General features: G+C 37.3%; 1 protein-coding gene and 1 long non-coding RNA gene across 7 annotated transcripts in view; one reads left to right on the top strand and one right to left on the bottom strand.

The window, feature by feature from the left end:
- Positions 1–20913, top strand: part of LOC105840171 (protein Skeletor, isoforms B/C) — a 70784-nt gene that overhangs the window by 21689 nt on the left and 28182 nt on the right. For all 6 annotated transcript variants that reach the window (XM_036284408.1, XM_028189097.2, XM_036284407.1 and 3 more), the window contains 3 exons: positions 508–693; positions 18441–18666; positions 19893–20004. In XM_036284408.1, the coding sequence (XP_036140301.1) occupies positions 627–693; positions 18441–18666; positions 19893–20004 (405 nt within the window). In that variant the 5' untranslated portion in view covers positions 508–626. The remainder of the gene's footprint in view (positions 1–507; positions 694–18440; positions 18667–19892; positions 20005–20913) is intronic.
- Positions 5838–17618, bottom strand: LOC118644805. The gene is made up of 3 exons (XR_004962579.1): positions 10357–17618; positions 8405–10145; positions 5838–8318 (listed from the first exon to the last, which is right to left on the bottom strand). It is a non-coding gene; the product is annotated as an uncharacterized LOC118644805 (long non-coding RNA).

Raw genomic sequence — 20913 nt, 5'->3', positions numbered from 1 at the left:
ATCGTTACCATCGATATCGTCGGATCTCTCCTCGATCGCTCCTCGTGCGTATTGAGCAGTCACTCGTGACTTCGCATCACTCGACGCGCATCGAGAGAGTTTCTCGTCGACGCGTGGCGAGAGATCCAGTATCCTTCTCTTTGCCAAATATTCTTTCTTCGTGTTGTCTAACAATATAAATCCAAATAGAGATACACTTGTTACAATTGTTGTATTCACGCTGCTTAAATCGTTCTGTCGCTGTATCCTTTTTACCCGCCATAGTTTTTCTTCCGACGTTTGAATATTTCGCGATAGATTAATTTATAAATCAAAATTTCCTTTCTCTTCAAATCGAATTGTACGCATTGGTCGTCGATAATAACTTAAAATTTAAATTACATTGGCCAACGTGTGGTAGTTATTGTTATATAAAAATTAAAGATTATCGGGGCGGTTGACGGGGATCTGTCCGCGTAGGAGGATCAGCGTGAGTTTCTCATTCGAGGTGTTCTTTTCGAATTGCAGATCAAATATAAGTGCGCGCGTGTGGTTCGTGTGTGTGTACATGTGCTGTCATCACCACCGTCCGCAGCAGTAACGGAAAAGAAGAGGGCTCGACCCGCAGTGGCCGGAACCACCGAAAAATGAACGCGACGCCGCTACGAGTTATTTCCGGTTTGCTTTTGTTCGCCCTCGCCACATTACACCTCGGTAAGTCCCTTCGATTATTGTAACAGTTAAACGTGCATGATGCCGTCGAACGCGCGACGGAATACGCGACATCACGCCAGTCCGGAGAAATTAACTTGGGTCGAAGAGGAAAATGGCGCATGTAATGGTTCCTTGCTTTTCGGAACAATGTTTCAGATTTCGACCTCGTATAGGAATAATTATGATTATTAATATCTATAACAATGAGTAATACAATGAACACTGAATTATAAGTAATAAATTTCCATGATCTTTTATATGCTAAGTTTTTTCCTAGTGTTATTATCGAGAATACAAGAATTACGATAAAATATATTTTTAATTTTTCTTCCAAATATTTTTCAGTTTTATTTTTTTTATACGTGTTTATCAATTACGCGTATGTATTTTATGAAATTATATGTACTAAACATTTATTACACTTTACTTATATTTTTGGATATTTATCTGGACGTTTTATTAATTCGCACATCCAGCATTATTGTGCCGTAACATTTAGATGCAAATATCCGCATTATGCGTGACGTATTATGAGTACGCAAACATTATTTTTCCGCATACCGTAAGAATTAATATATTTATTTAGCTTGTAATAGACTAACATTGTGGTGTGTAGAGAGAAAGAGAGAGAGAGAGTTGTGTTATAATAATTTAAAATGGATTCGCGTGCGGTGCATCGCGTTCCAGAAGCGATGCAAGCAGTTACTTGTAGTTATTGTTATTATACCACGCCCATTATTTTGCGGTAACGTTCGCATCTCGAGTCTTGTTATTACACAAAGCGATTTAAATTACGTGGTCTTCCGTTTCGTGGTACACAGGCGGATGCAAGAAAATGCCTTATATGGAACGTTCGCCGACCTCTCGACCTTTCGAGAAAAAAATATGCGGTAGTTTCGTAAATTTCGTAAAACCCCTCTGTACAATTTGCATTAACTCCCTGCTGCAAATGCGTTGTTTCATAGTCGCTATTTGGTCATGCCAACATTTTATATTTCTTTTATGATAAAAAATAATGTATAAATCTACTTAAAATTATTATAGAATTTGGATAAAACGGTGTAACAAAGGCTATTGCTATATTGTTGGTTTTTCTTTTTAAGGTTGGGGAGTCTACATCAATGTTACATTTATACAAAGGGTTTTACATATAGGAATAATTTCAGAAATTAATTTGGGACAAAATAATGTTTAAAAGAACACTACAGACAAGATTGGATAGTAACTAATTAAAAAGTTAAAAGTGAAACAATTAATAAAGTTAAAGAATTAATAAATTTTGACTTTGTCTAATAATTTTTTAAGTGTATAAACTTTAACTTTTTTTAAGTTAAAAGTATAAAAAAATTAGGAAAAAAATCATGAAAGTTAAAAAATATATTCCCACGTGAGAAATAATTTTTTGTTATTTCAAATTATATATTCAAAAAATATTATATTTCATTATATTCAAAAAATTATATATTCAAAAAATATTAAATTTATTTGTGTGTGTGTGTGTGTGCTATATCATAATTGTTTTAAGTAACCTAACTTTTAAGTTTAAAATTTTTTAAAATTATAGCATTCCAATTTGTTATAAACAATGCTTTTAAAAATTAACTTTTAATTTAATCTTAATGTAACTTATAATTGAATCAGTTTTTGTTCATATAACATTTAACATGATTAATATTTAACATTTAACATGACAAATTAATTTTGTAAGTCATTAACTTTAATTTAGTTTAATTTAGACTAAATTTTTCACTGCAGGTCAAATTCGGCTCACTTATAGAAATATAAATTCTTGTATAGATAATTTCATTAATATTGTAATAAGCAAAAATACATTTATAATTTTTATTAGTAAATTTATTATTTATATGTATGAAACGCATGTCTGCCATATACAATTACGAGAGGAGCAAGGTTTCAAATTTAACAGAACCACAGACAATTTACGACCTTGATCTACATTTGGCTATTGTCAACTCAAGAAGGACTGCAAAGAATTTCTTTCGGTACATTTTCTCGATATATTCCCGGCTTATTCTCTCGATTTCATGAAACACAAGGTACAACAAAACAGTATTCTTCTGTATGATCTGCATTTATTTATGCAACATCGTTATTAAGATTATATATAAAATTAAAGAATAAAGAAAAAGATTTTTTTAGATTTATATATATTACATATATATAATATTGAGACGTTTTGTGTTTCATAATGTTATCGTGAGAGATCAGTTTGCTATTTCCGAAAGTATCAGCAGAATGATTGTATCATAACGAGGAAAAAGAAAAACAGTAATCTGATAATGGTCTTGTTTCACGCGGCATTTGATTGCGGTGGCTCGTCGCTAATCGGTAAAAACAATGTCGCGATGTCGCCGCCAATATTCTCAACCGCGGCTGTAATTTGAAAACTTTTAGCGATTTAGAACGTAAATTACAATGGGAAATGGGGACGCGGCCGTCTTGGCGATGCGACGCGCAAATAGACGGCGGTAAATGCGTCGCCGTAATTGCATAATGGCTATACGGTGTGTGTTCGCGCCGAGATACCAAAGCCCCTGGCCTGGTTTTTGCTAGAGGACTTTCACTCGGCATCACTATCTTTCTCTTTCTCCACCTGTCTCTTTCTGCCGAAGCTGGGTCGCTTTCCGTCTCGTCGCTCGTTTCCTCTCAAACGTCGGTCTCATCGACCGAACTCGCTTTCAAACCAGTTCGCCATCATCGGTGAATCGAAGGGCTCCGCCAAAATCGTCGGATAATCCATTTCAGCGATTTCACGGCGAACACAAAAGCGTGAATAAGTCAGCGTTATCGTACCGTTCCCTTCCGGGATTTCGATTTGTCTTACTTTACTTTACTTAATACAAATAGATAATACCGGGTTATTCATCTAGTGTTTAATAAAAAATGAGTTACTAAACCTTTTTATTGTTTAGAATGTTCATAGCCATGAATTGACAAGCGAAGTGTTGAAGTAAAACGTGAAGTATGATTTTATATAATCTTTTTATATAATTTATGCTTTTTTATTCTTCAATCTTTATGCAGACGTTTTAACACACACATACAACGACTGTATATTTTCCACATACATATAATACTTCTTTATAATAAAAGTAATTTTTTGAAGAATGGATACGGATTTATACTTTGAAAAGATGATTTTAAGATATACATCATTTACTTTTTAAAATTAATTTTGAATAATTTGAAACGTGAAATTAATTATTTACTTTAATTTGAACTGTCCTTTTAATTTATTATTATGAATTCACGTCACGTGTTAATTTGTAAATATCGTGTCGTACGAAGAAATTTGTAGTTACATTTTTTATTAAACGTTTAATGAAACAACGCAATTAAGTACAATGTAAATATTGCAATTTTCCTTATGCTAAATCTAAATTACATTTGGGAGAATTGAATCCTAAGAACACTTCTTTACGGATTACTTTCTAATCAAGTTCTATTAGTTTCTTTCTCCATGTTCTCCATGCCCGTATCTCATTTTATCCTTATTTACGAAGTGTTCACTTAATAGACGTAATACAATCGAAATTCCTCTGTAATTAAACTCAAGTTTATATATTTGTAAAATCATTGTATTTACACTGGACGTGTTTTATAAAAAAAAACATTTTGTACAATGTTTTGTCAAATTAATAGGAACCTAAGAATTTTTTTTTCTTATTTTATAATTATTTTACATGGAATAATTGTAACTGATTTTTATCACAAATATTTTATAAACTAATTTATTAACCAAGTTTCGCATTCTAGAACTTATTGTTAGCTCGCAGGAATTTTTACTTCTTCATCAATAGGTTATAACTGGAAGAACGATCGTACACGTATTAAGGTGAAATCTCTGCACAGCGTGCTCGCGTGGTAGGGGACTATAGGGGATCCAAGACCAAGAATACTCTATAATAAAAATTCTCGCTGACGATCGCCGGCGTCCACTTCAGAGGCACTACGACAGATTCCAAACGTCGAATCGATGTACAACGTACACCGACGCGCGAGTATCAGCGAGAGGCGAGCGCGTGTAGCCTCCAATAAACCCCGGTCGGGAGCCGTTCGATCGCTCTCGACGAATCTCGAATCGGACAATACCCGGGCCTCCTGGCGCGGATACGGTCCGGGATAACTCGCGAGGTCTCTCGGGCATACTACACATGCGCCCCCCCCCCACCCCCCACCCCATGTTGCCGGTGTAGCATAATACCACGAGTACCCCTCCCCTCTTCCCGTTCCCGGTTGTACTCGTGCGCTATCAAACACGAGGGTGAAGGAGATCGCTATCTCTCTTTATCTTCTTTTCCGGGGATTACTTCCGGGTCAATGGGCCAGTCTCGATTGCGTTCGTTTTGCGCTCTCTTACAGATTACACGGGGTACTTGTTGGTGCGTGACGCGAGGCGCAGCCCCGAAGCGCAGCATACCCGTTAAAGCTGCGAATCCCCCGGGTGCCGCGATCTGTGCGCCGTCTCGAATCACCGTCGACGGCTCGGATATTGCGAATCGCGGCACTGACAATATTTCACCGAGAGATCGACCGTTCATCGCTCGACATATCGACTCACGTTTCACGGGTACTTGTCTTTTTACGGAGAGAGTGTACAGGACGCCAAAAGCCACTATCCTGAAAACAAAACTGGTCGAGAGAAACTTGAACGATCTTTTTTTTTTAAGGATGTGTTACACATATTTTCAATATAAAAAAAGAGATCAATTGTTCTATATTGCATTTGAAGATGATACATAAAATTGTACGGTGATTTTTCTGAATCAAAACATTATTTTAATAAGGAGTAGAAATGTGCTTTAATGGAAATGTAATTAAAAAGTAAAAATCTGATTTTTGAAATATAAATATTTTAAATTTTCAAGATGGTTTATATTAAATGTAGAGATTAATTGTTTTGTAAATAAATTGCAATTTATTTCTTTACAGAGCAACTAAGTTTAAAATTGCAATAAAACTTTACATAAATGATTATGGAATACTTAAAATACTTATACAAAAAATTGAGATTTTTATCATTATTTTTCAACATAATTTATTAATATTTAATAATAAATAAAAGAAATGAATTTAAAAAAGTGTATATTGAAAATGTATGAAAATAGTACAGTAGCAACAATTAAAGAAAAATTATAATTCGACTACTGTTTTTATTTTATTCACTAACATACAATAATAATAATATTAAATTAGTTAATCTTTTTAGGAATCCACATATATTATGTTTGCTGAATTACCGCAAATTAATTTTTGATTTTCGTATCGTGTCTATACCATTATCAGTTTTACATATACGAAACGTTTGTGCTTTCCCTGTTACTTTTCAGTATCGTGGGATTATCGAGCTTCAGTCTACGGTCCACAATGTTCAGCTTGCTCTGCCTCACGGTATCTACGCTTACGATTGTAGTACTCGTCGTAGTAACGTTCGTAGTAATGGTACACGTGAAGGCGCGGGTTGCGCAAGCGCTGGGGTATCTTCATAGATGTGTACATATGTGAGAGCGCCGAGTGCCCAGGGGAGTTTACGTGTACGTGTGACATGTATGTACGTCGTAATCGTCTGCGCCTTTTTGGCGATGAGAGTTTGATGACTAATGAGAATTAGGGGAACGATGAAAGACACGCCGCGGTACGCATTATGAAAAATTATTGCTAATCGTGTAGCAATTGATTTACGGGACATTGTTGTTTCCCCGCTTCCTCCTTCGTTGCGCAAAGTAAAGGGAAATGGTACGCGGGAAATCGAGAGTTATTTGCACAGGCAAATACGTTGTGTAAAAGATTCTTACTAGAGGAAGATTCCTACGACGCTTACACAATCGATAGCCTCGTCTTGGGTATTTCAGATTTTATCTTTGATTTTATATTGGGGTTTGGACACTTTTAAAACATTACATTTGATGTGTTTTTATAATATATAACACAATTATATACCTTTTATTAGTACGAAAAAGCTTTAATTTTTTTATATTCTCATATCTGGGTCTCGTCTTTAATGAATGGTATGGAATATAAGGTCTCGTATATAATTACAGATGTATGTTGTCACATTTTTCGTCTCACGACAAGTTTCAAGTAATACAATGATAAGGCATTCTATACAAATATATGTATATAAGTTAATAATGAAAATATTACAGAGTCTAAAATGAAATAAAATTATAGATCTCTGGATTGATTAGAGCTACTTGTAGGATCGACAATTATACGTTTTCTAAAAGAGTTGCAGATAGATTATTACTTATGCATACCTTGTGCGATGCTGTAATTTTTTATACATCAAACGGTTACGCACAATAAGATGTAATTATACTTCTTCGGGGAGCAACGACGGAATACTTGCGTAGCCTATAGTGTGCGTTGCTCATTTACTTTCTATTTCTTATATGGGGTAGTTGCATCTTATGATTTCGACCTTGCATTCACTACGCACCTTGACACTAATAGAACTAATTTGCAATCGTTACAAGTGCCTGTGGAATTTAAGCAATGCGATTATTCTTTCTCACGCCCGTGATCTAGATTGTTGATATCTGTATCGTTTCTACAAATCGTAAGATTATTAAAAAGCTAATGTTATTATCTCTTATTTGCCTCTATAAATAATTGTTACGTAAAAAATTGTCAAATAAGTTCTGATCATTGTTATAGGGAGATTGTCATGCAAAATAAATTAAATGAAATTTTACGTGAAAATTAGGAATTTTTTATTCTAGAACTACGTGAAATTTATATATCGATATTTATTGATGTATACGTATGTACATACATTACTTGAAATTAATCTATATACGTATCGCATTTGAGAGTTAAATTGAGATTCACTTCATCTTATTATATTTGTGGCTTGAAATACGTAAAAAGAATAAGAAGAGATTTTATTAGTATATTTTATTATTTATTATATATTTATTAGTATATTTTAATGTGAAATATTTCTCACCGTTTCGAAATCGCAGAATGGCGGTCTCGGTACTTCAGCTCGATTCTATTGATATAAAAATTGCAAAAGTTACAGTGTACAGCAGGGTGCACTCTATGTAATTGAAGTCGGTAAGCGGGATACATTTAATGCGTGTACTTGTTGCTCGATCGCCAGATGTGCGATTCCCAGCGTGGCGTTTATATGGACATTGGAAGTGATGAGCATACGGCCTCGGCCATCCCCAAATTCTGCGGCTCAAGCTTAATCGATGTAAATGGCCTATTTGAGAGAGAAAGAGTGGGAATGAGAGAGGAGGGGGATAAGGCGAGAGCTTTCTTTGATCGTTCTTTTCTGCCATTAATCGCCACAATCTGTCGTAATTCACCACCTGTGAGCAACCGCATTACGGAAATCGCGTCGTTCTTTGATCCGGCTTGAATCATGAGGAAATTGCGAAATTTGCGACCTATAATGTCGCCTTTTCTCATATTGAATTTCCGTAATTGCGAAAGACATTCGCCAAACGTGCATATTGAGTTCTTCCGCACAGTGTGTGAACTCGAACACGTTGGCCTTGTTCGAGACCGAACGAAGGTTAAACAATTAATTTGAAAAAGCAGATTTCGTGCGGTTGTCTCGTTTATTTACTTCAGATCTTGATCATCATTTCGCTCTGAAATTAAATATTATAGAATTTCGAAATATCTTCTTATCAATGCGAATTTTAGTTATCGTTCTAGTAAATTGTCAAAAAGTTACCTTCTAAGGTAATTTCAGACTTTTATTTCGTTTGATAAACAAAACAAGTTATTTGTGGAAATAATTTGTTTATTTTTTTTTCTTAGAAGAATACGAACTGATTCTTGTAGCACGTGTACATGAAATAAGCTAACGTGTCAGTTAATCACAAGATTTGAGAATTGAGAAATTCAAATTTGTATTTCTCATACTGTTTTCTGGAAATTTCTTTAGTTGCAGAATTTTTCTCATCTTGTATATCCTTAGACAAGCATCCAGATTAATTTCTTTCCTTAAATTCATCTGTATGGAAAATTGCAAAGGGAACATCTTCAAAAGATATTATTTTGCATATTGTCGTGTTTTAAGTATTTATTTTTGTTATCCGAGCCGATGTTTTCGCTGTACTATTCTGATACCATAAATGCGCTTTTCCAGGAAAAAATGTGATTTTATTCGGATTATGAATGATCTCCATTTTTTTGGAAGCTTTGTGCCATATCTGCTGACTTCTCGTAATCAGATTTTCAACTCCGACTTATCGGCTTCTTACTTTTCAATTTCTTCGATGTGATCTTCTATGTATCGATATTGTAAATTAATCGATTAAACTTTGTGAAAACTGATCATTTTTCTTCTGCGAATTTTTTTTTTTAGTTTCTCGTTCTTTCTTCCTTTTTGTCTTTCCCTTTGCAGTGCGATACTTCGGCAATTGTATCGCGTCTGTCCGTATTACCAAAACGAACAAGTCGATCCCACGGGGGGTGAAGCCGAGGAGTAACATTGAGAGAAACAATTTAACTAATGGATATCGGCCAGGAAAGTCTACGATTGCATTGTGCCTCACACCTTCGACCCATCATTCTGAGTATCGCAAGAAAGCAGCGTTGAAGAGAAATTTCTTCTTTCACAATGACTAGAGAATAATGATTAGAAAAAAAGGGTGTCTTTTTACAACATGTTCATAGATAAAAATAATTTATTAACTGGAAATTTTTAGAAGTAAACGGAAACACGCAATGAATTTGAAAACTACGTGTGTTTTTTTTGCGATACTACGAATACATTCAGTAGTGCTTTCTATCTCCCGCGCCTTTCATGTTCGCTCGGTGGCCGTCGTTGTTGATACGCGATTCGCATTCCTACGGAAACCGATCGATGTAGACTGGTATTCACTTGAGGTACAACGACAGGAATGCAAGATGGGGATTTGATGTAACGCGCAAGGTCTTAATAAATAGTAATTACCATCTAAAGATACATGTAAAAAAATATTGAAATCTCAGTATTGGAAATAATTACGATTCTAATCTAAATATTTTTTGCAATTTTATAATTTGATGTAATTTTTTGAAGTTCTTTCTTAAAAGTAATTAATTCTGAAGATTAATACAATTAGAAAAACTCCAGGATTAATTTTTACTGCGGTAGGAACAAATGTACTCGATATGCTTGTTTCTTGACATATCTTTGCAATAATCGACAGTATTTTACATCTATTTTATAAACGTATTTATATAAATTTATATAAATATCGAGTTAATTGTCGTACTCAATTGATTAAAATGGCTAAATTATTCGACCTGCGATTTGCAGCAACAAGTTAGCTATAGGATATTCGAATTGACTTGTACCTTAGACAACTGCCGTTTGCGCATCTTCAGAGTACATGATGCTTTATTAGATAGGCGGGCCGTACACGTTCCGTTACGAGATCATTATCGACCAGCCGTCTCCTCTGTTTGTCTTCCACAAGTGCTTGCTAATTACATAATTAAATATTTTGAATAAGAAAAAAAGGGTTAATAATTTTACGTAAAAGTTTGCAATTTATACTATAAATAATTTGATTTAGTGTCGTCACTAAAATTTCCTTGTTAAACAGTTTTATAAATTAAATCATTTTATATTATATATAATTAAAAATATGTGAGTGATTTTTCTTTATCAGAAATGACGAAAAGAATACTTACCTAAAAATATTATACGTATGGCTTTTACAAATAGATGAGCAGTTTCTTCTGTTCGAATCCTAAGTCAGGTGTCACAAGCAACTTCTTCTTATTTTAAATAATAATAAATCATTTTTTTCAAATATAGATATATCTATAACACATATCTTTATAATCCCGAAAGCGAAGGTTTGATCGAGATTAACGTTAATTGCCGTTGCAATCGAGTTTCAAAAAAAGTAGTGTCGCTTGGACTAGGCCATTAGTCCAGTTGGGGTGCGACTTTGTGACTTCCGGTAGGTGTTCGCACGCCACGCCACGCGTCGTCATTGTCGTCGTAATGCATCGTACATGGATGCATGACAAATGCCCCGGCACGGTATCATTATCACCCGGGGTTGGCGCCGTCCACCTTCAGCTTTGTTGACGACGACGCGACGGGAGTTTCGCCTAGGGTAGGCGGCGGCCCACCACCTCCGATCTCGCTTCCCCTCGAGCTCCTTCCCAACCCCCCTTACCGACGATTTCGGTTCCCGCGGAGCGTGTTACGTGAACCTGCTTGCCTCTACACGGGACACGTAAATACGTGTACGCCGTTCAATCGATATGCGACACGGCACCCGCATCTGCGTGTCTGCGCGTATGCGTACGTCCGTGTGCGCCGGGGTAGGAAGGGGAGGGATACATTCATATCGCGGTGGAACTCAAACACGAATCGGAGAATGAGAGAGAGAGAGAGAGAGAGAGAAAGGGGGGGGAGGGTGAAGGGAGGGAAGGATCGGAGCTGTGTAATATCGCTTCCTTTGCCTACGATACGCGATGTATGGTGCTATCGACGCGAGAACGTTTGGCACGATCTTCGTTCACGATCACTTTCATTTAAAATATGTATCGCGTCGTACGTATCGAGTATCGAGATAATATGGGCAATTATCGACTACAATATATTCTTCGTACAATTGAATATTTGTTACAATTAATATATAATTATATATTATAACTATAATTGTAATTTTTTAACGTAGTAGTAAACGGTCCCAGGAATTGATCGGTAACACTTAGTAAAAAATAACTTTAAACACATGCATGACAACGTAGATGCTGTTTTAGGAGGAAATAATTTGAACTTAAACTGTCGCAAAATTATACAATGCACGATTTATAGAGCGATTATAATTCTTGTAGATTTGCGGTATGTATTGTATTTCAACGCGAAGAAATAATGAAACTAATATGATCAATATAAAATACACGATTAATCGACCGAACGAATAATTTTTTCCATGTTTTTTTTTTTTACGAACATGGATACATATTTTCTCTCTAATATCGTTTCAATCAAATTTCTTCCCATTGAATCGTCACTCGCTTTATTAATTTCTCTATACTTTGTACATTATTGAAAGCGCAATTTATTTGAAGGGTGAAATAAAGAGGAATCTCGAGGATAAATTTTTTAGGTCGCGTGACAACCCCGGCGCGCCGTAAGACGACGTTTTTATTTCAGCATTCCGGAAACGGCGCTCCGTGGTGCGACTTGAGCCACCGGTTTCGCCCTTGCGGCACGCGTTCGATTTCCTCGAGATTCCATTTCTCTTTTACAACGGCCTCCCCCTGCCAGCGTCCCGCGATCGAACGTTAACTGATCGACCGAGAGAGGTTTCGCGCGTGATGTTTCCAGCGTTCGAGAGCCACGCGAGTGCTTATATATCGGATGGCAAGCGCGGCCACCCAAGAGGCTGGATGGAACGTCGCTGTCGACCTTCGTTGCGCTCGACGAAGTGCGAGGAATATAGCGTATTCGGGCCGCACTCGCCAACAAGAGTCGTACAATTCAGTACGATATTGCGAGGGACGACGGGACGATGGTCTTAATGCATTTGGCGAGGTAGCTGCGGTACGCATCACCAGGCACCCTTTCTGCAAGCTCAGCATTCACCCTCCTCTTCCGCCTCCTCACATACACACACTCTCTCTTTCCCTCTGTATGTCTTCTCTCATTCTCTTTCTCCGTCTCTCGTTCTGTTCTTCTCTTTGTGTCTTTTTCTCTGTGTTTCTATGTGTCTTTCCTTATCCCTTTTCGAGAGGGTATAATGGCCCTAAAACGAAGCGAGCGAAGTCCTTGGCTTTAATCTCTTAACGGGCAAACGACAAAAAATATCAGTCTTACTCTTCCTAGAGATGGATAAAAGCTGTCGACTCGCACGATCGATTAAGAGATTACCTCGTTTACGACAATTATCAGCGGCGATGCGCATCTCTTGTTTAGGACGCAGTCCTTTTAGGGATTTTGCCAGTCCTTATTTAACTGACCCTTAAGTAAAATTTACAGAAATCATTTTCGCCAATTTCGTCTTTGTATTGATTACGGTAGTTCTTATATCAATTCAGTCTAAGAACTGGTATAAGAATGTAGGTAAAAATTTTATTATCATATGTTATGTTCGCAAAATAAATATTCCTAATAAAATAAAGATTTCAATCACATTAATTACTCTTTACTTTGATTTCAAATATAACTATTAATGTTTGAATTCTTTTGTGTATTATGCATTACAAATACACAGAAAATTAATGCTAATTATAATAATTATTATAAACATTTGGAAAGATTGTACGATTGTGAAAACACCGTTAGTTTTTGAGCTTTAAAATTAATACAATTAATATTTGATTTGCCTGATAAAATAAAATAAAAGTTTACTAAACAGTTTACAAACAATTATGGCTAACGAATAATTCTTTAATTAAATATGATTAGAAAACAATTTTTATATTTGTCGTTTACACTCTCGACTTGTGTTATGACGACGACACGACAGCAAGGTTGAATTATGATATTTAGCTAGTGTAGGAATGAGTTAATCATAGCATGTTGGTTTCCGGCGGTTGTATTTTACGAACATGGGTAGGATTTCGTTCTACGATGTGCAAACTGCTTGAACTACATCTAGAAATTACGTTGGTATATTTGAGAACATAGTAACTGCTCTGCTAAATACGCTTTGAACTTGTAATGTTCGAATAAACTTCCCTTATTTGTATGCCGCGGAGAGGGAAACTGAACGTCAAACCGAAGTTTTTAGTGTGTAAGATTAAGTTGATTTGAATTTTTTTAAATGTTAAATTCATATATTCATCACGTATGCGAGAGTGTTATAGAATATAAAACTACTTCCGTAGATAGAACCATGATTCTTAGATTTAAAATGAGAGGCGTAATTCGATATCTAAGCTAAAATACTCCGCGACTCGGTGACAGTAAGAGGAACGGCGGTGCTTATTTTTTTAAGAAATCTGCCTGCACGTTTGATGATTGGACGAATAATAAAACACGCGCGCGTGCAAATCTCTCTTTCCATTAGTTTCAAATTTCACGCCGGGTGTCGCGCGACGACGGCTCCGTCGGTCGGTCGGTCGGGAGCACTTAGAAAATCGATAAGCCCTGGCTCGCTTGATCCGCCGTTGGCTGCTGCCAGGCCATATCTTGATTAAAATCAGTGCCACCGCCCGGTGCTCTCCTTTCTTCGGCGCGTTTCCCCGCCGGCTCTCCCGCTCCTGTCGTCGGCTGCCGCCGTCGCCGCCGCCGCCGCCACCGCCGCGCGATGAATCCGGTTAGTCTCGTTAACGTCCTAAGTCACAGAGAGTCCTCCCGCATCGTCTCTCCCCCCCTCGTACTTACTTTCTCTCTTACGGGGAGAGCCTAGCGTTCGGAGGGACAGGGGGAATCACCTGGGAACATCTCCTGCCGTATAGCTCGCCTATACGATTGAACGCAGTATCGGAGGAACGACGTGGCGTTGGTTCGTTCGGTCGACCGCATTGCGCGTTCCCTGTTTGACGAAAGTGAAAGCGCGTACGTACATACACGCTTGCTTATTGACTCGGCTTAGGAATGTATCTCGAGCTACTTAAAATTCTCGCTCGTGTCGAAACCGGTTGTGGAAAATCGATCTTGTTTTCCTTTATCTTCCCCCTATCGGCTTCCCATGCTGCGATCGGTAATAGGAATTGAAAATCGAAGCTACCTACGGTCTAATTGAGATGCGGGCTCATGTTGGGGAACAACATTTTCGAGGAGCTCGGATTTCCTACGTGCCGCGGACCGATCTCTCCACGCCGAGACAACCCCGGGAGGAGGAAAACGATTTCGCAATGCGATGCCGCAAATGCAAACGCGCATCTAGCCACTTTGTCCCGATCCGTCACCGCGTTACGTACATACATCACTATGCGCGTCCGCGCTTTGTTGAGCAAAAAGCGGATTAGGTCTGGTCGTTCCTCCGTTGAATGCACGGCACAAAGGATCCATCGGATTCGCACTAGTGATAGTAAAGACCATCATACGCGCTAACGAACCTTCTGCCCACCCGTATTTACGCAATTTGCGGCGCATGCAATATGCTTCGCGCCAAGTGACGTCCAGAGGCGACGGCCGAGGGGCATTTCCCAGGGCGCATCAGTCCCTAAGACGACCCCCAGCTAAGATCAATGTGTAACGGGGAACCGTACGAAGGACTTATACGCCGAATTCGAAAGTCGATCGGTAGAGAGAGATGGACGGAGGGAGAAAGATAGATGAGGGAGGGGTATTGACAAGTGGCTACTGTTTACCGTGCTCAAATGTTGACCGAACTCCCTCGATCATCCTAGCACCATATCCTGCTTTCAAACGAATCTCGCGAAGTCTACGGCGAGCTTTCATTTATGCAGGGGTGGCCAGTTAAATGGGAAGCTGAACCCTACATGAATCGAGATTTTGTTGAAATTAGTCTTGTATTTTTTTTTTGAGGATGCGCACGTACAAATGAATAAAATATCACACACACGCACACACACATTGTATCTGCTATATCGAGTTCACACACTCACTTGCAATGTACAAAATAAAAAAGAGTACAATATATTAAACATCTGTAATTTGTTTTTCTTTGCACAAGCAAAGATTTTATTTTCAAAACTGCTAAAATTTCAATGTCTATTAAATAATAATTTTTAACATTTGAGTTAAAAAAATTCTTGGCAATGCAATGGAGATGTCAAAAAGTAACTATAAATTTTACTATATTTTTTGACAGTCTGAAATAATAAGAAAGCTTTGGCTAAAAAAATTCAAATTGCAGAAGAGAGTAAGAATATGATTGAAGTCAGAGAGTTAAATGGCAATCCTTCTGTTTAATATAATAAGATTGCAGCAAATAAAAAATAAATTTAAGTGTAGTTTGTTTCGAACTAGAATAATTTGAAAATAATTAAAATAGCCATATGTTGGTAATTAAAATAGATAACAATATGAAAATAGTTTCTTTCTTGTATTACTCTAGCGATTCTTCTATTTTTTTTTTGTAAAATTAATTTTGTTTTAAAACTATTTTATAAATTACTCATTTTTTCGTGAGAAACACGGAGGCAAATATGGTGTAAATATCTATTAAAATATTTACAGGCGACGATTTGGTCCAAATTAACACGGGTCGAGAAAACTTTTATCTAACAAAATGATAGAGGGATATGTATATATATCGACATTTTTTTTATTTTGATGTCACAGATTGGAATATGAATAAAATTGGCCAACTTGTTTGCTTAAAACTCCCGATTTTACTGGCGTAGAAGATAACCGAGCATGCTCGCGCATGAATATGATTCGTCATTTAATAGCTCGCCATACCGTGCGAGCTCGCTGCACCGCCTGAAGCCGATATTCATCGCCGAATGTTGAGTGAACAAGCTCCAATACAGCGCGCGATCCTTTGAGTCTTTTGGAAAACTGCACAATGAATTTAAACCAGAGTAAGATATACTCGTATGCATCTATCTTAAGGATAACAGTCATAAAGTTTATGCAATTACGTTATAAATCAAACTTTTTTATGGAATTTATTTAAGTTTAGATTAAATTTTTATGACACGTGCACAAATATTAGTAATATTGACATTTGTCTGTAGATCCCTAAAAATGTTTACGATGCTTTAATACTAAACGATACTGAAGGTGGAAATCTAAGCATCCTCAGCCACGTTGACGGGTTCACGGAAGTAGGTTGATGATCGAGACATCGTTGATGTCGGTCTTTAGAAATGACGTCGAAGGCTTTTATCCCACCCTCCCTCATCGTCCACCCCGTTCGGTACTTTCACGCAGACATCGAACGGGGAACCCCGGGCATTCCACGAGCGTTTCTTCGTTCGTCCAACCCTCCTGTTAGAGCAGGAGGATATTACAATGATGCGACAATGAACGCAATGATCGCTATCTGCTGCGTCCTGCATTGGGGGAGGGTGTCGAGCCACCCTTGTGAATCCCGTGGACACGCGCGCGTCTGTGAAGCTCTTCATACACAGTCGTGGACGTGTATGTGTGTGTGTGTGTATACACGCTACTATGCGCCACCGACTAAACTACCCCCGACTGGTGCCTAAACCTGGTTCCTCCCCTTTTATTATGGGCCGCGACGGTTATTGGATTGTACCGTGCTATTTGTTGGCTGCCACGCTAATGGATCCATAATCACCGGGACGAATTAACGCGCTACAACGACGCTAACGGGCCGCTATTTTAAATACAGAAACGCCAACTGCACGCCACTTACTCCACATGGGCACTTAAACGATCGCCGTTAAGCGAATTTTTATGTTTTTTCTGACGCTTGGAAATCTCTATGTCGTTCTTCAAATGAAAGTGTTAAACAATGTAACAGTTTTTATTTTACTTTGTATATTATTGTCATATATATCATACACACACGCACACACACACACACACACACAAATAGTGCTCATGTTGCATAAAGAAAATTAATTTTACGCGCTTGGTCGCGCTTTAGCTTTTTTACTGTCACTTTTGAAAGTAAAATATAGAATTCGCAATTACGTATATTCCCGTGTTTTATGAAAGCTTTATGTTTATGTTGGTTTCAAAAAAAGAAAATAGATATCTTCAAAATATTTAAAATATATTTTAAATTAAAATTCATACATTTTACCATTATCGATTCTAGAATTATTATATGTAATAAAAAATATATCGTCCAAATGTTTCACTTGATGACATTAAATGCATTTTTAGAATCTTGTTCGTTCAGCTAATAAACGGAATATTTTCCACATTAAAAAATTTTTCGTCTTATATTGTAATTGTTTAACCGAGCACTTTTTTGGTACATTGAGTTAAGATAGCGAGAGACGATTTTTGGGTTCGCGCGTGTTCCACGGCACGGCTCCCCAAGGATTAAGGGCTAAGCTCTAATCCGCTAATTTCATTCCACCTTTCCGGATCGAACCTCTAGCTCTATTACCCTTCGGACATACTTGGCTAAGTTTCCATGAGTGCCTCTCCGCATTTCGGCCTTTAAACTTACTCTTCCTAGACGCGCGTCTAGCGATCATCAACGGGGCTCTCCCCGGTCGTAAACGCCCTCTGATCTTTACTGCCAAGGGTGGATCTTGCGATATATATATATATATATATATATATATATATATATATATATATATATATTTGCAGCGCTTGGCTTTACAGACCTGTCGAGCAAATGAAATGAAATTCATGCAAATCGCGGAACCGCGCCACGCCGGCTTCCCTTTGCGCTGTCGAGGCGGCATCGCATCGGTTTTGTATCGGGGTGGCGATGCGTCCAACCTACATCACGAGGGTGAAGCGCACTTCCTCCTCGGTATCCCCGGCTCGCTGCTCGTTTGGACAAAATTCACAAATCACTTTAGCTATCTTTCGAGAAGCTTTAGTTAAGTCGAATAAAATCGTGACGTTGAAAAGCAAATGGTACACGTGCGAATGAAAAGAACAAAAGGATCGAAAATAATGAAAATTACGATTTGCCTTTCTCGCGAACTGTCAGGTTATTTGTAAATTATACAAATTCTTCTCATTTTTAGTGAGCATTGTTGAAACACTAGCTACATATATATTTTAGTTTTACAAATGTATTTTATAAATAACAAAGGATTCTGATTTATAAATGTGAAAAATATATATTATTTTTAAATACAAAATTCAATGATGATGTACGTGTGTGTATGTGCGTTTTAATTGTATCCGAGAAAGAGGAATTATTTAATAACCATGATGTTATTTCTGCTTTTAGTTTACGCCAGAAACGGACCCAATTATTATGGTAAATATATCGGATCCTTACAAGAATACGCGCACGGCATCAAAGGTAAAGTTTATGCTGTTGACGATGCAACGATATTCATAAAAGGCTTTTGTTACGACGGCACCGGTCCAGATGCTTATTTTTGGGTTGGAAATACCAGTCAACCCAATCCTGATGGTTACATTGTACCATATCCCGAAACTGATAAGGGCAGGTAATTGACATCTTTTATTTCTATTTTTATAATACTATAATACTATATTGTATGTGAGAGAAAGAATAAAACGTGTATTTCTTTACAAATTTATAACTCGAACGATCGAAAACGGCACATAATTGATATGTAAATTCACTAGGCCGTTTTATGTTAAACATTATTTTTATATTTATAATATTATATTGTATGTAAGAAAAACATTTTTTTCTTGAAAAAAAAAAACCGATTAATTATATTAAAAAAATTACAATACAAATAGAATTTGTAAATTAAAAAATAGCACACATAATTAATGTGAATTAATTTGGCTATTTAATCTTGCTTATGTTACATATATAACGATAAACGAGCAAATTAATGTGAGATTGATAATCTGACTGTCACGTTTAATGCGGAAAGGTGAGGCTGCGGGTGTATAGAACGTTTTGTATCAAAATGATGCTCGTTGCACGCGATTTTTCGAACGTGTACTAAAGCAAGTGGAAAGCAGCCGAGTAGAAACGTAATAAAGTGCTCGCGCAGATGAAATCCGAACGAGATTGGCGTATAATTCCCGTTTTATTAACTGCACTCTCCCGCGCAGAACGCGACTCACTCGTTCGGCCTTCCTTCTGTTTTTCACCACCCCCGCGTCGCCACCCCTTTCCGCATATATGGCTGCGCGCACAACGGGCTCTTTGAATTTCATTTCATCCCTTGGTTACGGACTGCCGCGCGTTCGCCCTGCATCACTCATGCCACTTCCCACCCGCGCCCTTCTTTTTAGTCTTCTACATGTCTGACCGCATGCACAACCCGCCTTCGTCCATTTCCCCCCTCGGCTCTGCTCGCTTGATCGTTCGCACGGCACGCAGATTCGCCGATGATACCAAGAGGTGTTTAAAATCAGTCGTATCTAGTCGTTATAATAAACGAGATAAGTTTATCTAGCTTCTGGAAACTTAAATAACTGAATAACAAAATAACGTGGTATAAAAGTGTGAGAAATACACTCTAGATATTAATATTTTCTTAATTATAGTATGGTATAAATAGAGCGATATGTAAATGTCTGTAGAAGCGAAACTTGAACTTCAGAAATAGAAGCATAGTTTTTATTGAGTTTTAATTCATAAATTTATAGTTTTCCAAAGCTTGTTTTTTAATTTAATTGTTTTAATTATGGCAATATAATTTAAATCTTCTTATGTTACTACTTTTATCCCCTTTTTTCTATTCAACAGTGATCCACGAGTATTGGAAGCATACAACTACACAGACATTATCCTGAGGTTACCCGGAGGAAAACGTATACGAGACATTAGATGGCTGAGCGTTTGGTGCAGAAGATTTACAGTGAGTAAATTATAGCTATCGCTTTTGATGTTTCTATAACATTATTTTAATGAAACAAAAAGTCTAAGTGACAATTTAAACTCTTCTCATTTCCATAATTTCAATTAATAAAGCATCATTTACATATTGTACCGAAATAGCATAGATAATCGAATATCTCTTTGAGCGCTTCGAACATTTTGCTTGATAGTAACGTGATCAATAATTTGCACATTCTGTTCACAAGTTGTCGATTATACGAGGCGTTTTATTGTCGTCAACGATATGAATTTCTATTTTCGACATTCGCGCGCAAGTTTCTAGTATTTCTCGGAGAATTTAAGTGCGTGAGACGCGCAAGATGCGTTTTCTTGTTAGGCTTTCTGATATATCGCACGACACAGCGCGTTTTATTCCAAACATCATGGATGCGCAGAGAATAGAGATAACTTGATTTTTGAGGAGGTTCAGGCAAGGCTCTATCGGACGCGCATTCGAGGTCAATGGTGCGTACGAGATGAATACGGAAGGCGAGTTCTAGGGGCCTCGTACGCGTGCACGTGCGTGTGAGTGGGTGGGTAAGCCTTTTCTCGCCTTTCTCCTGCTTTTCCATTTGGATGACTACATGCTGGTCTAAACACGCGTGCGATTCGACATCTTTTTATCTTTCTGGTATCCTCTTCGCGCGTGTGCATATGAATAAACATGCAATATACATAAGATAACATGCTGACAAAAAAATATTGCAATTTCTTCGTAACACTCGGTGCAGCTTAGAACAAAACCTGGACTTTATGACATGCGCGCATGTGTGACTCTTATAATAATTTAGAGATAATTTTATTCATGATATTTTCTAAGTGGATGATGATTTTCTTTTCTTTTTCCTTCTATTTTTTTAAATATTTTGTGCCTCTACAGGAAAACCCG

Source organism: Monomorium pharaonis, chromosome 3 (assembly GCF_013373865.1).
Source record: "Monomorium pharaonis isolate MP-MQ-018 chromosome 3, ASM1337386v2, whole genome shotgun sequence".
Classification (NCBI taxonomy): domain Eukaryota; kingdom Metazoa; phylum Arthropoda; class Insecta; order Hymenoptera; family Formicidae; genus Monomorium; species Monomorium pharaonis.
This window is presented reverse-complemented; position numbering and strand designations above follow the sequence as displayed.